The sequence below is a fragment of the Pholis gunnellus genome (assembly GCF_910591455.1).
Source record: "Pholis gunnellus genome assembly, chromosome: 22".
Taxonomy (NCBI): Eukaryota; Metazoa; Chordata; class Actinopteri; order Perciformes; family Pholidae; genus Pholis; species Pholis gunnellus.
Window position 1 is genome coordinate 15656097 of NC_136549.1, and position 16391 is coordinate 15672487.

Here is a 16391-nt window from a genome sequence, read left to right on the forward strand (position 1 = left end):
TAAATGAGTTAAACTGGTGTTAGTTAGTGTTTGACTGCAGAGGAGGAGTGTGGTTCCTCTTCATCTGTGACTTTGTGCATCACAGTTTGTTTCTTCTGTTAACCACAGAGAGGTCTGACTTCCCATAATCTCACCATGTCTGAGAGGGCATCTGTTAACCCTTCATCCTCCTCGTCACAACTGCGGTTTCACAAATGCAGAAACAGGTTTCCACAGTTAGTCGCGGGGGTTATTTGCTTCGAATGGTTCAAAGTAATTACTGTTAATAAGCCAATAAAATGTCCTAAACTATTATACATCATCAGAAATGTTATCTTGAATATAATCTGAGGGACTTTTGCTTTAGTGATCCTGTGAAACGCATTCTGCCGTCACCGTCGTTATCTTAGTTATTGTGAAAGGAAATTCATACCAAACAGATGAAAAATCAATAGAAATTTATTTTCTCACTTATCAAAAATATCTGCAACACGTTTGCATAGATGGACACAAAATAGCTTCGATGATTGTTTCTCTTGTGATTGTAACGATGAGAAGTGAGCGACACAACACAAAGTACTCCAGAGGACGTTTTCTTCCTCTATGAACACACAATGTGTTCGTCTCAATAAATCCACATCCTGTTTCTGTTCGTGAAATATGTTTTCGGGGTTCGTTTCAGTGGAAAAAATGAGTTATTGTTGACATTATTATATAACTGATCAATTATATTCTGAATCCAAATAGATTACTCCTCATAAACAATAAATATTTCAAATATATTACTTCTTGGTTTGTTAAATACTTTCAAATATATTTTTCCAGAACCAATAATGTCACACAGAAAGGGAAAAAACTCTTTCTGGTCAATAATTAGAATTTCTTTTTTTTTTTAACTTAAATGCTATAATGCTCCTCTATCACAAATGAAATGGAAATGAAAAGTAAGAAACACAAATGTCTTCAGAACCGAGTCCTCAGCTTTCCTCGTGATAACCTCTTCACGGATCGACTCCGATGCGTTTCTGTTCTGCCGGAGTCGTCGTCGTCGTTTTTTTTTTGTGTGGGTGCTGCATCACATTATCCCAGAAATGAATCCTTCAACATGTCGTAAAGGAATCCGTCTCCTTCAGTTTGTGCTTTTCCAACGCAACCGCTCCAGAAAAATATCCCTTTCTTCTTGCACGTACAAAGAACTCCACATTGCCAAAAAGAAACCTCTCCACCAGGAGGCAGCTAATCCAACGGTCCTTGGTCTGGCTCAGTTGGCGTACTGTCTGTAGAAGGCCACCTTGACGCGCTCTATCTGGTGACACAGCTTGATGGCGGGGCCGAGCTTCAGGTCCATGCACTCCTGCACGGTGGGCAGCGTGAGCAGCAGCAGGGCCTGACCGTCGATGTCCTGCACAGGAAGAGACGCACACAAATGTTTGAATGCAGAACGGTTTCCACTGACTGTGGCGCTTCAACTGGCCGACAGGTGTGTGTGTGTGTGTGTGTGTGTTTTACTCTTTACCACGTCGTTCTTTACGGTGGTTTTGTAGTTCATGCTGCAAAAAGATGCTATTTATAATTTATACCAGTTAATAGAAAACTAGATCCTCTTCCCATTTAGTCCAGCCGAGGAAATAATAAATAAAATAAATAAAATAAATAAAATAAATAAAATAAATAAAATAAAATAAATTAAATAAATAAATAAAATAAATAAATCATTAATAATAATTTAATAATCATAATAAGTGAAATAATTAAAAAACTAATGTTTTTAAATACAATTTTCTCCCTAACTTGTTTGCATTATTGATTTTCTTTAAAAACGTAAAGTTTTATCAGCGTGTCTTTTAATAATCAACCATGTTTTTTAAAATGTATTTTTAAACAAACCTAAAATAATGAACCATGTTGTCAGGGTCATTGGACGTCATGAGCCGAATAAATATCTAATCAAACCGACCTCCTGATATCTGGTGCTGAAATAAAATACAAATATTGGTTGAGCTTGTTAGCGTGTGTGCGTGTAGATGTGTGTGTGTGTGTGTGTGTGTGTGTGTGTGTGTGTGTGTGTGTGTGTACCTGCTCCTGGAAGATGTTGGCGAGGGACACACAGTCGGTAGAGTTTATAAACTGAACGACTTCGTCTACGCTCCACTCCAGAGGATTACTGTCTAAAACCAGCTGACCCTCCTCCTCCTCCACCTGACACACACACACACACACACACACAAAACACACACACAACTGTCAATTACACAATCACAAACATTTTGTTGTTCATAGCTCAACTAATTCAGTCTGAATCTGGATTCATCCTCCTCTGTTGTTCGGTTGTCTGGTGAAGATGCAGCAGATTTATTGATTTATTTTGTTCTGGTATAAAACGGTTAAAATGCATCGTTGGCAAAGTATTTGGGCAGATATAATATAATGTCATATCATATACAAAAGACAAAATATGGTCAATATTCATCAATCCATGTTGTTAAAACATTAGTGTCTTCTTCAAGGTAACGATTATTATCATTAAAGCTCGGGTTGGTAATCTTAAGAAGCGTCCAAAACATCCAAAAGTTACATCTTAAGTCGACTTATTTAATTCGTCTATTTAATGGCCACTCCGGCAGTGTGCCGCCTGTCTGTCTGCACCTGCATGTCTTGTCGTTTGGGCGGCTGGTACTTGTTGTTCTGGCTGTGAGCCGACAGCGAGCGGGTCGACCTCCTGCGGCTCTCGGCGGCCTCCTGGCTGCCCGCGGCGTTGCCGGCGCCGAAGGTCCTGCGCAGCGTCGCGGCTCGGCGAGGCCGGCTGCTGGTCACCTCCACCGAGGAGGCGTCGGTGTGGTCCTCGCGGGGCTCCGAGCTGGTGCCTTCGCTGCCCGACTGCAACGCCATCTCTTCATCCTCCTCACTGTCCTGAGGGAGGAAGAAAGGCTCAGAGACCAGACCTCAAAACGCCGCTGCTCTAGAAATCACTTAAAACCAATCTTAAGGTTATTAAGTCTTTGTTTGTACCTCAGTTCATCACCTTTCATTTTAGATGTATTGTATGTAAAATAGATGATACCAGTCGTCAATATAGCAAAGCCACATGTTTCTGTTGTTCATCTTTCCAGAAGGTGTTGCACATATTTTGACACTTCTCAGTATTTTAATGCCACTACTGTGCTGTTAAAAAGGATGTTTTTGTGAACCAGATGTTTCTTTCCCCAATGAACAATGCTTCCAACAATATTTTCTCTAAATCTGTTAAAACGATGGTAGAACACTGATGTCACACACGAGGAGACATTCGAGCTGCGCACTAACAGCTGAGATGAGTCTGAAGTTAGACGTTAGAGAGGACTCATGTTGTCCTCCTGAGTTTCAAGTTTCTACTCAGTGCTTCGTGGGAACTTAGTGGGAACTTAGTGGGAACTTAGTGGGAACTTAGTGGGAACCCGTCTACCTGGAGTTTGGTTCCAAGCCCAGATTTGTTAAGATCCACTAGAGTCTCTTATCGAATCTTCACTGTTTTTATCAGCAAAGAAACAAATACAAACCATTCAGGTGTTTTGGTTCTTTAGTTTTTTTTAGTGCTTAAATAATAAACTTCACGGTTTGATAACTCTTGTTATTCAAAATCGATGAAAGCTGAACCTCAATACATTTGATATGGATTTAATCAAATCATTTCAGACTCGTTTTAAATTCCATAAAACAAAACTCTTCAAGCTCGAGAACTAAAATGATGAATTGATTGTTTTTTTTAAGCAAAAATGCCAAAAACACGACTTTGTTCCAGCTTCTTATTTGGGAGGCTTTTACTCATTTTTACAACATGTTTGGGTTTTGGACTGTTGGTCGAACAAAACAATTAGGCGACAATTAAATCCAATAAAATGCCCATCTCCGTTTCCAACAGCTCCAGATGGCGTCTTTAAATGTTTACGTCTTGTTTTGTCGAATCAACAATCCACAACCTGGAGTTATTACGTCTGAACGTTTGAGAAGCGGATGCAAACTAATCTTTAGCAATTCTGCTTGAAAATGTACTCAAATTATGAATCAAGTATCAAAAGAGCTGCCGATGAACATTTTATGGACCCGACAATGAATTGATAAAATGCCCTACTCGGCTCAATCGCGTCATTTAATCACCCCGGTGACCAACACCAGCTGCAAACCAGTCTGACCAGTAAACACTCCACATGTTAGTCGTAAAAAAAACACATAAAAACACCCACGAAACCATAACTCCTCACAGAGTTAGGAACATGTTTTTCTTTGTAAGACATAAAACCAAAGTCGAGGGCCTTTTTAATTGGTGTAAAGTAAATTAAAAGCTCCTCTTCTTGCTGTCACACGTTTGTATTTAAACCCTGGACTGTGACTGTCAGGGAGAAGAAGAGGCGGCGTTCTCTAACCTGCGGTGAGCCGGCGGCCGTGTAGTCCACGGTGGACGAGCGTCTCTTCTTCTGCACAAAGATGGCTTTCCTCTTCTTCCTGCGGCGCGTCGGCTTGGCCAGGTCTCCCTCCGCCGCCTCCTCTCCTCCCATCGGCTTGGACAGCTTCCTCTTCTTCCCATAGTAATAAGCTGCGGACACACACACACACACAGCAGATGATGACAAAGACAAACAAATCCATAGCTACTCATCACAGGCAACCACACACTCGTGCAGCGTCAACAATGTGGGGTCTCCTCCGTAGCCGTGGCGCAGGAAGTGATGCGTCGAATAACGGGGGACTCACTGTATTTGGTTTTGGTCTGAACGGAGCAGTTCTCCGGGCACTTGTCGGTGACGAGGGCGGGGCTGAAGAGGTTCGGGCAGCACTGCAGCTTCACGCACACCTTGCGGCAGAAGTCTGGGATCTGGTCTGCGAGGCGGACTATCCGGATGGTGGAGCGATAGGTTTTCCCTTTATATCTGGGGGGAGGAGGAGGAGGAGGAGGAGGAGGAGGAGGAAGAGGAAGAAGAAGAAGTGACAGTCAGTCGGTGATTAGACTTTTATTCATGAGAACAATGCGTAATGAAACTGTAATCCATCAAAGCACTCCACGATGATTGCCCGCGCGGTTATGATGTGAAAGTGGGCCGTTTCAGTGAATTCGGCTCGTCTGGTTGAGGATTAATCAGGAGAGCGACGCGGGGTCGATTCCGCAATCTGCCCGTCTTAATGGCGAAGGTTAGGCAGGATGAGCTGATCTGTTGGCAGCGCTCGAGGACAAATCTGACCTGCAATCGGACGTGACTGACTTCTTGAACATTCAAACGGATTAAATCTGAGATTATATCTACAGACTACACAGACTGTCTGCTCTTTGTTTGTTTTTAGGTTTTAAATTTCACCAGTAAAGCAAAACAAGCTTCCTTTAATCCGTTGAAAACAATAAACTCAAGACATTTTATCATTAAAGAGGAATGTTTCATGATAGATTAAAGGTCACCAAATAGCTTTTTCTCTTGTGAGTACGTACATGACCGTAGCTGATGTTTTAGACAGATTCCTGGTTTAATATATATATATATATATATATATATATATATATATATATATATATATATATATGTTATTATTAAAGGATAGGTTCACAAGTCTTTCCTGAAACAACAGTCATGTGCTCACATGAACATGTTGCTGGACTCGTTCCTCCTGCTCACACGTTCTAAAGCGCCTCAGCTCCATGTGATGCGGGACAAAATCCACAGCTGTTATCTGAAGTCAGTACCAGACTTTAGTCAAATAAAGTAAATCTTTAAAAAAATAAATAACATTCCCTGTTTGGCTGCAGAGGAGGGATAGTAACGCTGGATGTTAACCACTTGATCCGATGAACTCTTCTAATTAGCTTTGGATAAACATTGTGATGTATTTTTACACAAACGAGGACCGTGGATTTAATCTCCCATGCTCACACTGACAGCAGAGCTCTTAAAGCACGAGCGGGAGGAGCGATTACAGCTTCACGTGGCCGCCTGACTCGTTTTAAGACGGACTTGAAACATTGTGAATCTGTCCTTTAATGCTTGTTGCTGATGAAAACCCAAAACAATATGCATGAGTGCATTTTCAAATGAAGGAGACCTTATCTGACAGAGATCAGAGGACGTGAAATAGATCAAAAGATTATTTAAAGAGAAAAGAGAGAGAGAAGACCTGCAGCAGCACGATGCTCCAACAACTAACAATACATGTTCGGCCTGCAGCCAACGATGACTTTCCATGTTTTTAAAAAAACATTTATTGTATAAAATGTCAGAAAATGGAAAAAGGGGTCTCTCACATCTTGAAATGTCTTGTTTTGTCTGAGCAACAGTCCAAAACCCAAAGATAAGAAGTTTAAAATGATATAAAAACAACTGAAACGATTAATATGTCCTAAGAATCAATGTAAAGTCGGCCCAGGAACTCATTCCCCTCCTGTGATAACCGACCCGCCGTGTGACCGGAGCCGCTAACGCGTCCCGTCTTGAGTGACTTGGCTCTCTGGGAGTAACTCCTTTTTGTTGAGTTGTCAAAAACAGGCGTGCGTGACTGTGATCACTGTGCTCTGCTGCCCCGACGCAGGTGACTCACCGGACCCCGTGACCGGCCGGCGCTTTCTCGTTTCAGCCAGATATTTAAAAAAAGAAAAGAAAGGGGGGGTGGATGTGGGGGGGGGGGGGGGGGGGGGGGGGGGGGTTTGATTCGAAAACACAGACAGAGCACGCCGCCTGAAGCTGTGGAATAATTTGGCTCTGTGCAGTGGAGGAAAAATGCAGACCTCACAGAAACCACTGCAGTAACAAAAGCATACATACAAAATTCAACAGCGGAGAGCAGAACGGACTCGTGGGGAGGAGAGAGGAACACACACATGTGCTCATAACAACACGGAGACGTATGAATTCATCCAGAAGATGAGCCAATCAAACGGGGGTGAATCTGATCCATTATTAATATTATTATTAATAACGGCCAGGTCGTCATTGTAAATGAGAACTGGTTCTTAATTGACTTCTCTGGTTAAATAAATAAAATGATACCATTAATACTTTTATTATCATTACTATTATATCTGCTGCTGTTATTATTAGTCGTCGTAATATTTCCATCATACTGCTCTCATCATATGAATCATTTATATCGTATTCATTGAATGTGTTGTAGCTGTTATGTTTAATAACATCGATCACACTTCTCTCCTCGGTTGCTCTCCCTTTTCTCCTGCGCTGACGTCGTATGTCGCACAGATCGTAAAGCCCTCTGAGGCAGATTTATTCAAAATATATTGAATTATCCTATTTCGCTGAACGTTTCTCTGGGTTCTTTTCCTCACTTGGCTTTGAGGGTCTCCTCCTGGCAGTCCCAGCTCTGATCCTCCAGCTCCTGCAGCTCCTTCAGGACTCGTCCGGGCTTGTAGGCGGCGTTGATCAGCATGCTCAGCAGCTGCAGGCAACGAAAAACACAACAACTCCTGGTTCAACAATTCTCAAAAAAACACACAAACATGATGGGAGGACGAACGCAGATCACAGTCGTCTTTACAACTCACGGACTCGTGCACACTCTCTCTCACACACACACACACACACACACACACACACACACACACACACACACACACACGGTCTCTGGAGAAATTAGGAGGCTGTTTCTGCTGAGCGGTGTGTACGTGTAAACACACTTGACTGACAGCTCCTCACGTCAAAATGAAGGCACTGCTGGGAAACTGCAGGTGGCTAACAAGACATCGCTGTCTCTCCCCCCCGTCTCCCCCCCACACACCCCCCCGCTTCTGACATCAGCCCACCTCTTTGAGGACCAGCGTGCATTTCCCGGGCCCGACGGCCTGCGGCAGCTCCGCGATGCGTCCCTTGTTGAGGTAGGGTCCCGAGAAGCAGCGGTGGTTGACAAAGATCTTGGAGCAGCAGTATCTGCCGTTGGCTGAGCCTGAGATAGAGGAACACAAACAGGAGCGTCAACCAACACGGAACTCAATATGAGGCACGTAAACTTGGCTTATGTCTTTTACAAAGAAAGAATCCCCTTTACCGACATATCATATACAACAAATAAAAGCCCGGTTCCAAACTTTTCTAAGGAATTAATCATCACCACTTTGAATCATCTAAATTAGAGCAGACATGAACATGAAACATGGTCTGTAGCATCTGTAGCCGGCAAGTTTGAAAAGTTAAGAGCATAATTAAATCTTTGATTGAAGACGTTGAAGCAGCTTTTGAGTTGCCAGATCTGAGTCGTGCAGAATAGTTTTATTTTAAATGAAATGCGCTAAATTCTAAAGGAGAGGGCTATTGTTCCGTCAGCTAATCTGCTTCATCAGGACAGTGCGGGTGTGGTTTGAATCAGATTTCATTGACGGTGACTGAAAAACGTCACAACAATCGTCACATTCCGATTTAAATATTGCAAAATGTTGATGTTTTTTTTAAAAGAAATTTGCGGCTGAACGTCGCCCACTTCTCATGTGAAATATCCCAAACTATTCTGTAAATCAGGTATGAACTTGTGCGTTAACGTTGGAAGCAATCACTCAGAGTAAGAAGCTCTTTAACAGTGCCGGCTTTGTTCTCTTAAAGCTCTTTTGCTGCATGTTCGGTTGTTCTCTTATGTCCTTGTAGATCAGTAGTATTAGACTCTTAATGCAGAGTCCGAGAGCACATCCTGTTCATGACCCCCCCCCCGGAGATAAATGAGGGTCGACAGAACAAATCTGCACTCCGCCCTTCCTGCAGCCCTCGACCACCGCCGGCACCTGGAACCGCACCGCTAGGGGGGAATAGTAATTAGCCGAGGGGATGAATATTCATGAGCGAGTGGGTGGTTTTTAAAACAGGGAACTTGGAAAAAAGAGGGCAAGGGTCTCGTGGAAACAACAGAGCCCACCGCTCTCTTTGTGTTCAGACATGCATGTTGTTTACATGCACAACAGCATCTCTGTTTGGTCAACAAATGCATCGAGAAAGAGAAAGAATCCTCCTTTGCTTCGTCTCCTTTAGGATTTTCTACCTGCGCCTTGTTTTCTATACTTTGGCTTTTTGTCTTCTTTTATCTTCTAATTTTAGACACTTCTCATTGTGATTTATTTGTACTTTACGTTTACGTTTACAGGTACAAATGTCAACATGTACATTTATTTCTTACTTTCAAATGAATGGTTTAACCTGAAAGCTTATTTAAATCCTGCAGGATTTAGTTGTAAAACTGGACAAAACTACAAAAATAAGACGAGAAACATTTTCTTTAAGGAGAGACTTTCACACACTTTCACACACATTAACACACATTAACACACTTTAACACACTTTAACACACTGGCTCTTTGTTTTGGTCTGTGGGTGTTTTCTGGTTCCAGCTGATAAAAGGCCAAATACAGTCATAACAGTTTGAGTGCAGCTACAATGTTTCTGCCCTCTAATGCATTAAAACGAGGATTTCCTTTTGCAGCACATTTCAATAAGGAAATAAATCTTCATTTGTGTTTATTTTTTGCAGTATATTGTTTTGTGAGAGAAAGGAAAGAAAACCTTCGCTGAAGAGGAAACGAGGCTCAATGGGACAAAGTTCAAACTGTAGCCACAAGCTGCATCTTGTTGCAGCTGCTCTTTGTGTTCAGGAGGAAAGGTTACTTTCTCTGGCTTCAGACGACTTCTACAAATGTCAGAATGTGTTGTTGTTAACGGAGTCATTTGTCTTATTCCTGCACTGTGAGGCACTTTGGTAAACCGAGGGTCGTTTTTACAAACGTACTACGATGTCAGGATCACTTTCATCCACTACATGTAGGCGACACAGTTTAACTTTGGCTGGTGTGTCCAAAAGGCCTGTTTCCTTTCCTTCAACCTTCCTTTCCTTCCCTCTCTTCTCCTTTCTCTTCCCTTACTTCCCTCTCCTTTCCTTCCATTTCCATCCCTCTCTATCCCTCCTCTGTCTTTTTATTTCCCTCTTCTTCCCTTTCCCCCTCCCTTTTCTTTCCTCCCCTCTTCTTTAATTTCCTCTCCTCTCCTCTCCTCTCCTTTCCTTTACATGCGAGTCTCAGCACTGAAAACTCACAGTGGAAGTCTGACTGAAAGTTTGGATTGAATGCTGTCAGATTCGTTTAAAAACCTTTAACAGCCGAGGGTAAAACACAGAGAGAGATAGAACACTCGTCTCTCTTTAGGAACACTGTAATAAATGTCACTTCATTATTATCGTCTTCTGTGCACGAAGAAAGAAAATTGGTTTCAGGAAACACTGAATAACTGCAGACGATGTTTCACGCCTCTTGCATTGAGGTGAATTGATCCTATTGACACTTAAAACAAGACTTCATGTATTCATCAACCAAATCTGAATAACAACCAGATTTACTTTCATGCCAGCTGCGTGTATGAAAACATGAATATCCAGTGTTTTATTTATGACATGTGAGCAAATAGGAATTAAATGTTGGTCCCGACTAATAAAAGATGAAATTGACGAGGACTCTCCGTCGTCAACGGCAAAAACACATTTAAAATCTGTCGACGCAGCTTGTGAGAGAACAAAAATAAATGATTCAGCTCACTTTTGCCAAATTTATACATTTTCTATCACGTCTGAATGAAGACCGAAAGCTTGTTTAATGTTTACAGTCTCACGAAGAGACAAACTGAATACTGAGGCTGAAAAAGTGGAGTTTTTACGAGCGTAGGAGTATCTGAAGAGCGGGGCTTTCCCCCCTCAACTCTCATCACGGCAGCTCATTAACATTAATTACTGGAGATAAATCACGTGTAAACGCGGCGGTTGATTACCTGGATCCATGGCGACGGGCTGGCAGAGGTTGACGGGAGTCGCCTCCACCGGCTGGAACGGAGCCAACCTGCGGGGAGAAGCCAATCAATACGGTCGAACCAATCAATAAGAAACGATCCGACTGATCCAATCAGACAGGAAACAACAGAGCAATCAAACCATCAGTCTCCGCAAACAGCTACTACAGTTTCTGTCAGGTTTGGAAGCAGGTGGGTTAGAAGGCAGCAGCAGGGGGGAGAGAGAGTATTGATGAAAGGATTCCCCTGAAGGTGAGAAATGGAATTAGTGGTGAGATGAGAGAGCTGACAAAGTGCTGCTGAAGACCTCGTATTTCTCCCGCCCGCTCTCCTCGTACTCCCCGGGCTGCGTTCGCCAGCCGACGGTGTAACATGTCATTTGTCAACAAAATCAATCAACGCTCGGAGGAAAAGTAATTTCTGCTCTAAAAGAAAAGGATTCAATGAATGTCTTTGGAGTGACAGAGAGGGAGAGAAGCCTCGAGGGGGTTTTCTGAAGAAACCTGTACTCTCTCGCTCTCTTTTTTTTTTTTAAAGTTATTTTGGCTCACAGGTAGAAAAAGATGGAAAAACAAAAAGGCTGTAGAAGGAAATCGTTTTTTTCCGCCACACTGAAGGGAAGCAGACGACGGCTGTGGTTTGATGGATGCATGTGGATAACGTTTCAATTTTCCATTTAACTGTCGTTTAACACTTGAAAACACAGTTTGAATCAATGTTGAATGTACGTACAAAAAAAACAACACGGTAAAGCTTCATATTAAAGTCCTAAAAGCGTTAAGTAATAAGGCCCTTTTAAGATGCTTAATAACATTATTATGTGTAAATAAGACTATATTTGTTAATTATAGGCATCATAAACACACTAGTTGTCAGAATATGAGACATTTATAACCATTTATGATGGATATATAGACATGATCTCAATAGTTTTTACGTAATCGACATTTATGATGACAGAACAGACAGCAGACGTTTTCCCTTCCATCATAATTCTGGGACATTGCGCAGACATTTCAGTTAACAGAGCTCAAGACAATCCGTCGTCCAATAACAGAAGTTAACTCCCACGTCAGTCAAACTCTTGTAATAAGTTCTGATCGATAAATGTCTTTTTCTTACTGTTTCTCTGGCTGGACCACCGCTATCTTCTTCTGCTTCTGGCCTGCAGAAAAGGAAGAGTCTGCATTAAGATGCCACTCTCCCAAAGCAAAAATACGTGTGCATTTTGTGAGTGTGTGCGTGAACGTACAGACGGGTTTGAGTGGAGGGGTCAAAGGGTAAGCGTTAGCCTCACACCAGCCGACGGGGAAGATGTCCGTGGACTCCACGTCCACGATGCACTCTGACAGCGGCTTCACCACACCTGCAGACCGGCCGACAGCCAAGAGGGAGAGAGAGAGGGGGGAGGGGTGAGGGAGCTGTCACACGCAAACACACACACACACACACACACACCGTCTTCTTGAGGCACAGCAGGAGTCCTCTGACACTTAATCCTCCGACACTTAATCCTCCCCACACACACACACACACACACACACACGTCTGTACCTTCCAGTCGGAGCCACAGCAGGCGTCCTCTGACCTGTGTGATCTGAGCCACACACACCTCCGCTGGCCGGTGAGGGTTCACCGCCTCCAACCACATGTCCTTGGCAAAGCCCCTGTTCTGCCATGTCTGAACACACACACACACACACACACACACACACACACACACACACACACACACACACACACACACACACACACACACAGACACAGACACAGACACAGACACACACACAGAACGAGGAGACAGAGGTTCAGTTTATTTTACATTTAGGATCTATGATCTAATCTTAGATAACTTATATGCTCTTGTAAATGATGTTGTATACTATTGTACAGTATTTATTATGTACCAGTCACCAAGACAAGTTCCTTGTATGTGCAAACGTACTTGGCAATAAACCGTTTCTTAGTAAAAAGGTAAAAGAAAAATGCAGCAAACAACAATCTTTGGCCATATCGCATTGTTTTGTTTTTTTGTTTACTCAGCTGGCGCCAACATGAATTCATTTATGTGTTATCTGATCAGAATGGTTGGTTTGTAGACGTGTGTTCTAGTCACATTTGGAGAATTTTGTCTTGCATTTCGGACTCCGTCTTTGATCGCCAGAGCTTCCTAAGATTGGGAAACCGGTGTGTTCTGCTGTTTTTCGAAGGCGGTGAAGTTTGACGAGACATTTGTCAAACCAACCAGTTAGTCCTCACCCGTGAGGCCTTTTCTCTTGTCAGACATGGTGCTTCCCATTATAGCTAAATAGCAAATAATATAATTAATAGCTTAAAAAACACCTGTGTGTGTGTGTGTGTGCAGGACCTTTTAATTCTGCAACATATTAGTCTCGATCTAAACAAAATTCTGAATATAAACGACAACGCTAATTATCAGGCCTTCCTGTTTAAAAATGGCGTCCGATCGGTCCAGACTTACATCGGGGAAGCAGGCGTCGGGGGCCGCCTCCGTCCCGCCCTGCTTCAGGTAGTCGGCCCAGTCGAAGTCCTGGCCCTCGTAGCCCCGGGGCCGCTCCAGACCCACGCCGTTCTTCAGACTCCACTGGACGGGCAGGATGCCGGGCGAGTTGGCGTGACACACCACGAACCGCGGCTTAGCGTCGACGGAGAGATCGTCCAGCGTTACCTGGAAGTAGATCTCGTTGTAGACCTGAAGAGGGAAAAGTGAGCGGAGGAACTTTAAACGTCTTTCACTTTAATAAGAAAAGCAAAAATACGTTGTTTTTTAGTCTACACTTTCTTTTTTGTTGTTGTTAAAGGGCACTTGCTTGGGTTTGGAGACTACAAATGCAGGAAAGATGCTATTGAGGTGCATCTTGGGAAATGTAGGAGCCAGCATTTTAAGATATCTCAGCTTCTGCTGCATTCATTTAGACCTGAAATAGTTTGAGGGTATAGTGAATAGTGACTTTTAAACGTTATTAAATAGTTAATATTAAAATGTTAATAGAAATGAATGACATGTATATATACTTATATACTGATATATACAATCATCAGCTAAATTCATGTTTTGAACTTCCTTCTTGGAAATTTCAAAAAGGAAATTTCAAGTTGCACGATTTCCAAAACAGTTTTTTAAAGCATTTTTCGGAAAACTGCAGATATTATCACCTAAAAATCCCGACATTATCTATAGGTCAAAAAGCTGAAAGTCACAATCTTTCAAAACATCATTAGTACGCCGGGAATATTTTTTACGGTTGCTATTTGTATCTTTAAAACTATTGAACACTTGTACTAAATATTGACTATTAGCAGCTTTATTCCAGGTCAGAGAGGATGTCATACTGAAATGCAACACGCAGAACTCGCATACAAAAATAATGACATTCCTTTGTGAAAAAGTCAGCATGAGAGGGATACATATTAGATCCTCAAGGTAAAACCTAAAAAACAAGGCTACATTCTGTTCAGAAACACGTCGAGGATTCAATGCCACATTAATAAAAAGGCAGCTGATGAATGCAAGAGGGAGGAGCCCGCTTGATGTATCGCATTTTCTTTTTCTTTTCGGTGTGACTCACCTTGGTGACAGAAACGGGGCAGATCTGTAGCCGCTCCCACGGAGAAACCATCTCCAGCTTCATCCCCGCCTTGAAGGAGTGCTCGGGCAGGTCCACGTGGTCCTGACACAGTGAAGTCAAGACTTTTTAGACAAATGTGCTCCACTTCACACACACATGCAAGACAATGTAGGTCATGCACAGACCCTGCTGGGTGGACGTGTGATGAATGAGGCAAAGATGTTGTGCAGGATAATATAACGACTGCTTTTCTACTGATGATTCACATTTCAGCCATGTGGTCACTCCTCGTGTCAACCAGCCGGTTCTTCTTCTTCTATTCATTCCAATTCAAATGGAAACGTAAAACACATCACGTGCTGTATGACGGAGGGAAACTATAGGAGAAACCATGGCTTCAAATTAAAACAAATACTGCCTTTGTAGTCGGTGACAGCTTGATGGAATACTGTGTGAGCTTCAGCATATCGTTTCATCTACGAGGTTTCAGGTCGTGGTGTAAATTCTTGCTGTTTCACGCTTTATTTGTGAGTGTGAATGAGTTTAACCGTGTTTTGGTCACAAATATTTCTCATATTTCAAACTTCCTAATAATTTCTCTGGAAGTTAACGATATAATTTGGTGGTAATAATGGGAAAAAGACAATACACTTGTTTTAACTCTCTCCAAGTTCGCTGAACATGCATAAACGGGAAACATATCTTCATGCAAGTAAACAATTTAAACAATTAAACTTCCCAATAACAAATTAATACAAATGTCCATTTAACTTGGAGGGAAAAACCACGATAAAAAGATATATTTAAACCTAATTGGTGCCAAATTACAGAATTTTGTCAAGTAAACTTGCCAGGAAATAACAGGCGTGTGAAATATTATGTTACTGTTTATTATTCCAGTTTCATATCATAAATCAGCAGCAGTCAAACAAAGCTCATCTAAACCAGGTATTCCTGTAGTCTGGCGCTGAGCCAACACACACACACACACACACACACACACACACACACACACACAGTGTGAAGAGCAGGTGTGTGTGACTCACCTTGAACACCTCCAGCGGCAGCGGGTTCTTCTGTCCGTCGAGTCGAGCGTCCTCCAGAGCCTCCTGCCAGTCGGGGGCGCTCTTCAGAGACCTGAACCCTGAGCAGCCGAGAGATGATGTGAAACGTTAAAACTAAAAAATACATAAAGTCAGTGATCCTTTTAATATACAGCAGCTTCTGTAAGCAGTTATCAATTGTTACGGATCAAAAGTAAATTCATTAAAAGGATTTTAATGATAACTGTTGATGTTTAATGACTTTTTAACTCTTTAAAAACTTAAATATCTTTAAACTTACAAAGAAACATTGTTTGACAGAATAAAATATATTCTCTGTGACCAAACAAGCCATTTGAAGACACCACCTTGACTTTGGGGAAATCGTGGTGGGGATTCTTCCCTTTTTTCTGACAATTTATAGACCAAACTATTAAGAAATTAATCAAAAAAACAAAAAGCAGATTAGTTGATAGTGAAAAGAGCCCCGATTTAAACTTTACAAACAAATTTAAAGGGCCAAACAATGAAAAATGGCTCATTTAATTTCTTATTAACACTGAAAACAAAGTTCCTCGGCGGTAAATGACAGATTATCACCTGTGGGCGGTTCTAAGGCGAGCCGGTTCTCCAGAGCCCAGCCGAGGGGGCGGAGCCTGACGTCCAGGTAGAACAGCCAGGTGTCCTGAGCCCGGTGGTCGTCAGAGAGGCCGGCGTAGCGCAGACGGAGCCTCCCTCCCACGTTCTGGAGGACTCGGACCGGCCAGTAGAGGAACGGGCCCGAGACGTCCTGGAGCTCCAGAACCGAGCCCTCGACGATCAGGTCCACGGTGTTCTTACCTCTCAGAGGCTGAGACAGAAACACAGAGAGACGGTTTCAGATCCTCTCAGTGGTTGAGTCAAACTGTTACCCTTGTGAAATAAGTAACACAAGAGGAAGTTGATGCTTTACAGCCTGAATAAGAAAGCTATCAGCCTTTTATTATCCGTTTCTCCCGGTT

At 42.5% G+C, this 16391-nt stretch overlaps 1 protein-coding gene across 2 annotated transcripts in view; it reads right to left on the minus strand.

The window, feature by feature from the left end:
- Nucleotides 1-451: 451 nt before the first annotated feature.
- sfmbt2 (Scm like with four mbt domains 2) overlaps nt 452-16391 on the minus strand; it is a 42992-nt gene continuing 27052 nt past the window's right edge. For both annotated transcript variants that reach the window (XM_079183367.1, XM_079183366.1), the window contains 15 exons: nt 15991-16240; nt 15394-15491; nt 14348-14449; nt 13240-13470; nt 12312-12438; nt 12010-12123; nt 11880-11922; nt 10740-10807; nt 7751-7890; nt 7277-7386; nt 4708-4883; nt 4380-4549; nt 2626-2889; nt 2056-2178; nt 452-1381 (listed from right to left, as the gene is read on the minus strand). In XM_079183367.1, coding sequence (XP_079039493.1) covers nt 1241-1381; nt 2056-2178; nt 2626-2889; nt 4380-4549; nt 4708-4883; nt 7277-7386; nt 7751-7890; nt 10740-10807; nt 11880-11922; nt 12010-12123; nt 12312-12438; nt 13240-13470; nt 14348-14449; nt 15394-15491; nt 15991-16240 — 2157 coding nt within the window. In that variant the 3' untranslated portion in view covers nt 452-1240. The remainder of the gene's footprint in view (nt 1382-2055; nt 2179-2625; nt 2890-4379; nt 4550-4707; nt 4884-7276; nt 7387-7750; nt 7891-10739; nt 10808-11879; nt 11923-12009; nt 12124-12311; nt 12439-13239; nt 13471-14347; nt 14450-15393; nt 15492-15990; nt 16241-16391) is intronic.